This window comes from Alosa sapidissima, chromosome 16 (genome assembly GCF_018492685.1).
Source record: "Alosa sapidissima isolate fAloSap1 chromosome 16, fAloSap1.pri, whole genome shotgun sequence".
NCBI classification, from domain to species: domain Eukaryota; kingdom Metazoa; phylum Chordata; class Actinopteri; order Clupeiformes; family Clupeidae; genus Alosa; species Alosa sapidissima.
The window spans coordinates 2,492,751-2,503,424 of NC_055972.1; the positions used below are offsets into that span (position 1 = coordinate 2,492,751).

The 10,674-nt window shown below is 46.7% G+C and overlaps 1 protein-coding gene and 1 long non-coding RNA gene across 3 annotated transcripts; one reads left to right on the plus strand and one right to left on the minus strand.

Annotated features, from left to right (window-relative positions):
* The first annotated feature begins 593 nt into the window (after nucleotides 1–593).
* LOC121685769 (cystatin-2) lies at nucleotides 594–8,761 on the plus strand. 2 transcript variants are annotated; one of them, XM_042066526.1, is made up of 5 exons: nucleotides 594–904; nucleotides 5,273–5,436; nucleotides 5,788–5,907; nucleotides 8,188–8,314; nucleotides 8,364–8,761. In XM_042066526.1, exons 1-5 carry the CDS (start codon nucleotides 850–852, stop codon nucleotides 8,381–8,383), a joined length of 486 nt encoding a protein of 161 aa, XP_041922460.1. In that variant the 5' UTR covers nucleotides 594–849; the 3' UTR covers nucleotides 8,384–8,761. The 2 variants fall into 2 exon arrangements, with proteins under 2 accessions (XP_041922460.1, XP_041922459.1); XM_042066525.1 differs by having other exon boundaries at nucleotides 595–904; nucleotides 8,188–8,319; nucleotides 8,452–8,761.
* A 584-nt stretch (nucleotides 8,762–9,345) lies between these two features.
* On the minus strand, nucleotides 9,346–10,508 carry LOC121685772. The gene is made up of 2 exons (XR_006023433.1): nucleotides 10,330–10,508; nucleotides 9,346–10,281 (listed from the first exon to the last, which is right to left on the minus strand). It is a non-coding gene; the product is annotated as an uncharacterized LOC121685772 (long non-coding RNA).
* Nucleotides 10,509–10,674: the final 166 nt, after the last annotated feature.

The window sequence follows — 10,674 nt, forward strand, 5'->3', positions numbered from 1 at the left end:
TAGGCAGGACAAGAAATATAGTGCAGTGTAGTATGCAGTTGGTTTACAGAAGGTGGTTTATAAATGAGATATAAATATTTGCAGTGTATTAATGCTGTGCTAATTCGCAGTTATGCTACTTTATAGCCTACGAGCAGAACCTATAACCTATGGATGTAGCAAATATATCCCAAGTCAGTATCAAACTATCATAAACGTTAGCACATAATTTCAGGTGCAGTTAATTGTTCCATTGCATTAAATGTATTTTAATACACTGGTGATAGGCCCTACTGATATCGAGCATATGGAAGCTAACCTAAAGAATACCCTAAAGACCTAGTGAAGACGAGACTATGGTGACGAAAGGGTTGTGGTCTCTTTTGAACTCACACAGGATGTGGTGTAAACCCGAAACAGCGTCTACTCTGCCTTCAAAGTGCCTCATTTGAAAAACGTCTTGTGTTTTTGAAAGAGTTCCTTCTTGGTGGTTGATTTCAAGAATTGCCTGGTTTTGGAAACCATGAAAAGGATATGTAGACTATGCTAATTTTAAAATATAGGCTAGAAATAATTATATAAAGTAGGCCTAGGCTATTCGATACCTAACATGACTCGCCATAAAGGCCTAATTATAGCCTATATAGGATAGGGCTCGGTGTTTGATGCATGATGACCTACTGATGTTGGAAAATGTGTCAGGTCGTTAGGACAACTTTCAGAAGTTCGGAGGTTAGTTGGCTAATAGATTATGGCGTGAGTTAAACGTCGTTGCAAGGCCAGCCCTGCCTTGCAGCACTAGACCAAGGTGGTTTTAAAGTGTTGACTCACAGGAAATCAACTTGCAGAGTCGAGAAGGCGTTCTGTGACATGGAGGCCTGGTATCTACTCTGTCTCTGCATCTCGGCTGCTTTGTGTTCACTGGGTAAGTCAGTCACGGCAAACTTTGTAAAGTTGTTTTTGTGTGTCCTTTGGCATCACAAATGTGATTTAATGGTGTATTTCTAAATATGTGGATGTATAGTGACCTGACAGGAACATTACACTTCACAGTAGTTTAGGCTGCTGCGTTTTGTTTGCTTTAAAACGTGTTCCAAAATCCTAGCTGCCAAAACAATCAACTGATGATCTGAGGGGTATTTCATAAAGGCAGAATTAAGACATCCAAGATAAGTGATAAAGCGAGGTTTGACATAGCGTTGTCTGGTCATCCTAGCTAAACTCGTTTCACTAACGCCAATCCAAGATGAGTAGGAGCAACTATGTCAAGCCAGGTGTAAGTAATTCAGGATGTGTGCACGTTCTCGTTTCTGCTCCAAAATGCCCATGGTTGGAATAAAAAAGACGCGAAAAATAGCGTCATTCACACAAAGTGAACAACCGCTTTTGATATAGACTAACAATGAAGTAAAGTTGTACTTTTTGGAATGGGGAATCATGGCTATGTCTGTAAAAACAGCGGGAGTAGGCGTGGTAGACCAACTGCAAATTTTTGTGCAAATTTACGTATGCACCCACGTGTGAGTGCTTTCTTGTCTCTGCACGCAACGTCATTAAGAAAGCGCTTGCCTCTGCAAAGATGCACATAGTATGATATACCTTAATATTATAGTTGAAAATACCTCCAAGAACTTGCCCCTCCACTTCCAATCAACTACAGTAGGCTATTCATCAAACGCCTATCAATAACATAAGCAAACAAAGAGTACCAAGGCCTATGTTAATAATTATAAGGCTATCACAATTAAAATAATAACTATATGATAGTAGGCAGACGATCTGTTTTGTTTTGCGAGCAAATACATTTAGCAAATAGTTTATAAATGGAATAAAGCTCCTTAAAAATTAGCACGGAGGTCTGATGTGAATGACAGCTAGCTGAACCAATAACACGACATAATTACCATTAGAATTAACTTAGCTTGGCTGTTAGCCTGGTCGGGACCAGGCTAGGTGCAGAGAATAAATCCCCATGGTAATTTATGGGCCATCTCTTTTGTGAAACCAAGTCAAGGCTAAATTCATCCAGGATAACCTAAAAATCCAAGCTTAATCCCTTATCTAGGTTTTGTGAAATACCCCTCTGGTGTCTAACTTTCAGGAAAGATGATAAATGCGTTAGCCTAATGTAATGTAATAATGATGAGTGAATTCTAAGATCATTAATATGATACCGTAAAACTTCAAATAATCGCCGAGTCCCTAAGAGACGCCTGTCTCTTTTAAACGCCTGGCGTGGCTACAGGTTTGGGTTAAAGGCCGGTCTCCAGTTGAGGCCTGGTCTGTTTTTTAGTTTCGGGTTGTATTTAATGTTCTAAAACCCGTCAGATCGTCTGTTTAAAGATTCGCAATGACACGAAACCGTTACAGAAAGGAGGTTACAGCAGTGTGAATTAGATGTTGCACGTCGTTACAAGCCGTCGCAAAGCATTCACATGTCTGGTCACAGTTGCAAGGTTATAGAATGTTGCATCAAGTTGCTGCTCATCTCGTTGCGAATCTTGGGTGTGATTTGGGCTTAAGTCGCCTATAGCACAGACTGCGCACGTTATGATTAGATGGCATTAAAAGACTGCGGTGGGGAAAAGCTAGAGTTCCAAATTGTATAACTTTTTTTCCAATATGAACTATGTCTATATGTCCGACTTCGTCATCGTTCAATTCATCCCTTGTGTTAATTTGCGGATAGGCCGATGGTAAGCTTGTTTTTATGCTGGCAACAAAACCAGAACGGTTCGCGAACGTTATTCTTTACTCTAAATGCCATGGCGATTAAGAGAAAGAAGTCAGAAAAGGAATTTATCTTAGACTAGGCTATATCAGAGCCCGTCTACGGACATTCTCTGGCTATATAACCTACTGAAATAGGTTAATGATGTAAAGTCAAGTGCGCTTCTATGGGACTGGTGTGTGCGCGCACAGTTTTTATTGATGAGTCGGAGTGGCAAGTGCTGCGCATAGTTGCAGTGGAATGTGGCTGCCCAGGGCATTATAAAACTTCTCACTCTTAGACCTACTCATACACGGCGGTGAAATGGCGTATTTAGCTGTCTAAATTCGAATCATATTGTAGCGTCAGCGCAGAAAGACAGTGTTAGCGTTCTCCCGCGAAAAGCATGCTGGGATACGAGAGCGAACATTTGGGGGATTTATGTCGTTATTCTCTTAAGTTATAAGTGTGAAGTTAGTGTCTTTAGTGTAACATGTTTCCCTTTTAGTTTCCCCTCATGTGTGTTCCTTTTTGTGTGGGGGGCTGGACCTCCCCTGTTGGTGTAGTGTGTGTGTGTGTGTGTGTGTGTGTGTGTGTGTGTGTCTTCTTGACCTGCACTGTGTGCATTGTGATCTGTGTCTGTGTCCCTGCCCTCGTTCTCAGTAATAAAGCTTGCTCTGAACAACTATTGGCGTTCTGAAACCTTCAAACGTTACAGTGGTGTCAGAAGTAAAGTGATGGATGCCTCCATAGTGGGAACGTGTGGCGGAGCTGCCCCCGCCCCGGGAGTTATCCTGAGGGCAGGCGACCTGACCCCGGGGCGGGGGCCGCACGAGCTCCCGCCAGCCCTTATAAAGGCTCGCACCAAGGCTCGCCGCCGGAGGGAGAGGAGAAGAGGCGCGGTCATAAAGGCCTGGCTCCGAGCTGCAGAAGAAGCACCAGGGGACCTTTGCCCAGGCGAGGAAGAGGGCCGTCTGCTCGAGCTGCTGGGAGAGGAGGACGAGGGCCAGTTCCGGAGGAGATGCTCGGGCCTGCTAGCGATGGAGTTCGCGCCAGTGGCGAGAGTGACGGCGGTAGCAGCGGAGAAGCCGGGCTACCAACAACGCCAGTTGAGGAGGGCCCGGAGCGGCTGCCCCCGCCGGGGGAGCGACGGCGTGAGTTGGCGGCTCACCTCCGGCCCTCCTCGACGGCCCGGCTGTGGGCCTGCCAGAGACGGGGCCCGTTCGTCGCGGGGGAGTTGGAGGCGGCAAGGCGGAGCGGGAGCCTGGGCGGCCGCGCCTGGTTCGCGCCATTTTGGAGCCTCTAGTGTGTGACTGTTTTTGTGTGGGTTGTAACTTTTGGGTGCGTGTGAGGGGCACCGTGCTGTGCTAGGCGCCAGTTCTTGTTGGCCTGTTGGCCGGCGTTTTTTAAAAAAAAATAAAAAAAAGTTCGATGTGTGGAGTTCGTTAGCATGGCCATCTCGGGGGTCTTGCCTTCGCCGAGGCCGCGAAGGAGTGGAACGGGCCGGGAGCAGAGCAGGACGGCTCTGCGAGATGGCAACACGAGGAGGGACGCCGAAGACGGTAGCTGCAGCGGGAGAGCTCAGCGCGGTCTGGTTGCTGCGGAGTCGGTGCCTGTCTGTCCTGGTTGGTGAAACGACGGAGCGGAGTGGCGTTGGTGCAGCTTCATCTGGCCCCCCTCGAACCCCGGTGCTTGGTACAGTGTCGACGGTTGAAAAGGCCACCTAGGGCCCCGCCAGGAGAGGAGGAGTGCCGCGGTGATACGCTGCGGAAAGTGCAGCCTGAGGGCGGCTGCTGAGAGGGAGCTGGTGACGAGCGAGGTCGGCCACGTGGCTGCTAGCACGCCCGAACTGGATTGCTAGCAGCATGGCGCCCCGTTGAGTGAGCTCCTGCGGCGTGTGCACCCCAGTGTAGTGTGTGTGTGTCTTCTTGACTTGCCCTGTGTGCATTGTGATCTGTGTCTGTGTCCCTGCCCTCGTTCTCAGTAATAAAGCTTGCTCTGAACAACTCTTGGCGTCCTGAAACCTTCAAACGTTACAATATGCTGGGGGAGGAATCGTCGGACATCCATGATTATTTTGTTATTCAGCACCCCTGGTCAAAAATATGTTCCCGTGCGCCTGGAAGTAGGCTATGCTTTGAATGTAGACTGTTGTCAAATTTGGCAAATACAAAACGGGAGAAACAGTATGGTTCATGCTCTCTCATGCTGTTTCATGAAACATTAAGCACGTTCCACTTTTGCATAAATAATTCCGGTTTTGGTCAGGGCTGATAATGCAACTGTATTTGACAAAGGACCGATATAGGCTATTTGTTAGTGACAAAATATGAGCTTTCAGTGTGATACGATCTCTTTGTAGATTACGTTTAATTAAAACGTGTTTCATCTGTTCTGGCTATCCCCGCTATTTGGATCTTACTGTATCTCACTCAATGAACAACATCTCAACACTAAATGAATGATGATCCGTAATTGCCATCAGATAGCCTAGTCATATAGGTAGACATTCAGTGTGTTTGAAATAATTAATTCGATAATATTTTCTAATATTTTCTTACATCTCTGTTTTTTGTTTCTTAGATAAATTCACAGTTAAAGGGCCGGGTCCGGGAGCTCTTCGTAACGTCAGCGAGAATGACCCAGGGGTGCAGAAGGCCGTGCTGTCGGGCACCAATGCTTTCAACAACCAGTCCAACGACGCGTTTCTCTTCAAGGCCTCCGCCATAGACAGCGCTCAGAGACAGGTCAGATGGGAGCCTGAGGACCCCACTCTAAATAAAGGGCAACGCGCACATTACAAAGCTAATTTAATAACTCAGACAAACTTATTTGCTAATTTAATACCACAAGGGCAAGATCCCAAGTGCATACATTGCTGGGTCACTTAGCAGTGTTAGCATGACCATAGCAGACCCTGTCTATGTGGGTTTGATTTTCACTTAAGTAGTCTGTACAGACTTCTGAAAACAAAGCCATTGTGACAGACAGTACTATCTGAATCGGCATCACCATTCATCACTATGCATCACAATACATCACTATGCATCACAATACATCACTATGCATCACCATACATCCTCCTTGTGTCCTGGCAGGTTGTGAAGGGGATTAAATATTTCCTGGAGGTGGAGATCTCACGCACCGTATGCCGGAAGTCAAGCCCGGACACTGACCTGGCCAACTGCAGGTTCCAGCCCAAGGGGCAGCTTCAGCAGGTGCGTCTGGTGCAGAGTAGTGGACTTCACTGCTAATGGAGTAGAATAGTGGACTAGTGGGACTAGAGTAGTGGACTAGTGGGACTAGAGTAGTGGACTAGAGTAGTGGACTAGAGTAGTGGACTAGAGTAGTGGACTAGTGGGACTAGAGTAGTGGACTAGAGTAGTGGACTAGAATAGTGGACTTCACTGCTAATGGATTAGAGTAGTGGACTAGTGGGACTAGAGTAGTGGACTAGAGTAGTGGACTAGTGGGACTAGAGTAGTGGACTAGAGTAGTGGACTAGTGGGACTAGAGTAGTGGACTTCACTGCTAATGGACTAGAGTAGTGGACTAGAGTAGTGGACTAGTGGGACTAGAGTAGTGGACTAGAGTAGGGGACTAGTGGGACTAGAGTAGTGGACTAGAGTAGTGGACTTCACTGCTAATGGATTAGAGTAGTGGACTAGTGGGACTAGAGTAGTGGACTAGAGTAGTGGATTAGAGTAGTGGACTAGTGGGACTAGAGTAGTGGACTTCACTGCTAATGGACTAGAGTAGTGGACTAGAGTAGTGGACTAGTGGGACTAGAGTAGTGGACTAGAGTAGGGGACTAGTGGGACTAGAGTAGTGGACTAGAGTAGTGGACTAGAGTAGTGGACTAGAGTAGTGGACTAGTGGGACTAGAGTAGTAGACTAGTGGGACTAGAGTAGTGGACTAGAGTAGTGGACTAGAATAGTGGACTAGTGGCACTAGAGTAGTGGACTAGAATAGTGGACTAGTGGCACTAGAGTAGTGGACTAGTGTAGTCAGAGTAGTGGACTAGAGTAGTGGACTAGAATAGTGGACTAGTGGCACTAGAGTAGTGGACTAGAGTAGTGGACTAGAGTAGTGGACTAGTGTAGTCAGAGTAGTGGACTAGTGTAGTGGACTAGTGTAGTGGACTAGAGTAGTGGACTAGTGGGACTAGTGTAGTGGACTAGAGTAGTGGACTAGTGGACTAGAGTAGTGGACTAGAGTAGTGGACTAGTGGGACTAGAGTAGTGGACTAGTGGACTAGAGTAGTGGACTAGAATAGTGGACTAGTGGCACTAGAGTAGTGGACTAGTGTAGTCAGAGTAGTGGACTAGTGTAGTGGACTAGTGTAGTGGACTAGAGTAGTGGACTAGTGGACTAGAGTAGTGGACTAGAGTAGTGGACTAGTGGGACTAGAGTAGTGGACTAGTGGGACTAGAGTAGTGCACTAGAGTAGTGGGAGAGAGTGAGAGTCAGGCTGAGATGGCTGCTGAGGGAGAGAACAAGAGGAACCGTGGAACTGATAGAACAAGAGAAACCGTGGAACTGATGGATAGGATATGATTGGTTCTATACAAGAGGAACCGTGGAACTGATAGATAGGATATGATTGGTGGAACAGATAGAGTTGATGTTGATGATGAGTGAGAAAGGTGTGCTTAGTACACTGATACGGAACTTTTAAGTTACTATGAGTGGCAGTGAGAAAGGGAGACACGAGGATCAATGAGAATGGGTTCAGTGTAACAGAAACACTGCTTGCTCCACGGTACACTCTGATATAAACCAGCTGTACCATGGAGCCAGCAGAGTTTCTATTCTGTTAACTCTGAAGTTGTTCTGCAAAATAGCACCTGCTGTATGCTCCTCCAAGGCTTGCATGCTCCTCTATCTGCTGTGCATCAGTGAGAAAGGAAAAGATGAAGCAAGATTAGTAGACTAATGAGGTGACTAGATGTTGCACAGGGAGCGGCAGTTTTTTTTTTTTTTTAAACCCTTTGCTAGCGTGAGTTTAGTTTTGGTTTTGCTTTTGCAATTTTTCTGATAGATCGGGGGGGGGGGGGGGGGGGGCACATGGAGGCTCATGAACATGCCCCCAGAGTATAGCACTGTAACTGCCCCATAAACATGCCCCCAGTGTGCAGCACTGTAGCTGCCTGGCAGCGCTCTTTTAAGTGTTCACATTTCAACCAAGTGATGTTGTTGCATGCTGTTATACTGTGTGAACTGCTTGTGCTGTATTGTGCTGGCTCTTATGTTAGTTATTGTGTGAATGATGGCTGTTGGCTCTTGTGTTAGTTATTGTGTGAATGATGGCTGTTGGCTCTTGTGTTAGTTATGTGAATGATGGCTGTTGGCTCTTGTGTTAGTTATTGTGTGAATGATGGTTGTTGGTTCCTGAATGTGTCAGTGCTCAGGTCCAACACTGGGAACCCACAGGCCCGGTATCTCAGTGTGGGTATTAACGTGTGTGTGTGTGTGTGTGTGTGTGTCTCTTTTTCAGACCTTCCTCTGTAACTTCCAAGTGTGGTCCATACCTTGGCTTGAGAAGATGACCACCACATATTTCTTCTGCCGACCCTCAGATGACTTACCTCTGTCCCCCCTTTGGGCCCGTCACCAGCCCTCACCCCAGATCAGTACTGACTGATACAGACACCAAACACCACTAGCCCTCACCCCAGATCAGTACTGACTGATACCAAACACCACCAGCCCTCACCCCAGATCAGTACTGACTGATAGACACCACCAGCCCTCACCCCAGATCAGTACTGACTGATACAGATACCAAACACCACTAGCCCTCACCCCAGATCAGTACTGACTGATACAGACACCAAACACCACTAGCCCTCACCCCAGATCATTACTGACTGATACAGACACCAAACACCACTAGCCCTCACCCCAGATCATTACTGACTGACACAGACACCAAACACCACCAGCCCTCACCCCAGATCATTACTGACTTATACAGACACCCAACACAATACCATATGCACATTTATGTGTTATAGTGGAGAATGCCAGTTGGTCTGTTGCTCATCAATAAAGGAAGGAATTGAATTGAATTGGATTGTCTGCATCTTTCTGCATGATTAGCAACACTGCATGGAGCCGTTCTGGTAGTAGGCCTAGTGGTGCAATTTCTCTCAGGATGTTGGGTATAGGTAGGAGGGTATGCTCTGAGCCAATCCCTAGACCAGTAACAAGTCCAGATGGGGCTCTCTCAGGAAGTTGGCTATACTCTGAGGAAAAGCCCTGGGTTCTTATTGTGCACCTAATCGGCCATACTGCAGGAACTAAATGATTCAGGAGCTGAGGGGGTGGAGTGCTGTGGGGTGGGGTGTGTAGAGCAGCATTTCTCAAAGTGTGATCCGGGGACCACTGGTGGTCCGCGAGCAGACATGGTAAAATATAATATAGATGTATAATCTAGATGAGTTGTTTGCAATATTGAACCAACTTCTATGTACATCCAAACAGTTCTACAACACTGCCTATATAAGCTACGCCACTTTAGGGGATGTGCAGGCCCAGTGTGGTGAAGCTGCTGTTGGAGGGGATGTGCAGGCCCAGTGTGGTGAAGCTGCTGTGCTTAAGGGACATCGGGGATGTGACTTAGAGAAGAAGGAGGAGTTCCAGTGACACAGCATAAAGCATTGCAGTTTATTAACCACAACCAATTACCAGTATGTACAAGTCATCACAACTCAAGAACTGAATTTAAAACAAAACACACTCACACACACACACATTGTTTGAACAGGTACAATGTTGGCATAAGCAGAAACAGCTGGTTCACCAGCACAAATATAAACAGCTGAAACAGAACTGCTTGGCCCCTCATGTCCCCGTGCTTTACGTGGCTGTGGTAGCGTGTAGCGACACAAACAAAGAGCGCTCTGCCTTCCCACTGATGTCCTTCAGATGGGGGTGGCGGAACCTGGGAGAAGCGGCGCATCTATTTTCAGCAGGCGAGGACAGGAGACGGCGTGGTGCGGAGCAGTAGCATCCCTGTGCAAAACAACACCACTGACAGCGTAGAGACAGCGCTGTTCTCATGAGGCAGAAGAAGAAAACAGACAAATCCCATTAAAAACAACCCTGCTGAGGCAAGCAAGAGCCGTCTGTTCTCAGAGTCATTGACCCCCAAGAGAGCCGTCTGTTCTCAGAGTCATTGACCCCCAGAGAGTCATTTCTGTGAGTGTTCAGACAGACTAAACTCAAGTGAGTCCAAGACTGAATTCCACCTGTATCACAGGTTCGAGTGAAGCCTACGTAAGGACGGATCTAACGCATCTAACGCTGAGCCTTACATCTGACCGACGGATGGACGGTACCGACACTGGACGCTATACCTGCACAAGGAGGGGGGAGCTGGTCCTGAATACAAATACTCATTTATTCCTCACCATCTGATGACCCTTAAGAGTACGGGACCCTAGAACTAGGCCTAATGATAGGCTCACCACACCAGTTTAAGAGTATGGGGCCCTAGAACTAGGCCTAACCATAGGCCCAGCACACCACACCAGCTTAAGAGTATGGGGCCCTAGAGTTAGGCCTAATCACAGGCTCAGCACACCAGCTTAAGAGTATGGGGCCCTAGAACTAGGCCTAATCACAGACTCAGCACACCACACCAGCTTTCAGGGTTGAAGCATTTGATGCTCATGGTTTGGCGTTAGATACACTACTCACAAAAAGTTAGGGATATCTGGCTTTCGGGTGAAATTTAATGTTTCAGTACAACTTCCTACGCAGTATGGAAAAGTATGGAATTTGATTTTAGTAATTTCCAGGTCTGGATAAGTATGGAAAAAAGAAACAAGGGTATGGAGAAATATTTGTGTTTCCAGACTATTGCATCTACAGTTACTAATCACTTCACTCAGGTCATAATGAACCATTCCTACTGTTGTGTAGCTTAAAGGAATTATCCGGAGTAAAATGCACTTTAGATCAATTTACGGATGATTGG

Coding starts and splice junctions, on each gene's coding strand:
- LOC121685769 (XM_042066526.1), top strand. CDS start 850: ATGGAGGCCTGGTATCTACTCTGTCTCTGCATCTCGGCTGCTTTGTGT. Junction 905..5,272: donor GGCTGCTTTGTGTTCACTGG/GTAAGTCAGTCA, acceptor TTTGTTTCTTAG/ATAAATTCACAGTTAAAGGG. Junction 5,908..8,187: donor CCAAGGGGCAGCTTCAGCAG/GTGCGTCTGGTG, acceptor TCTCTTTTTCAG/ACCTTCCTCTGTAACTTCCA.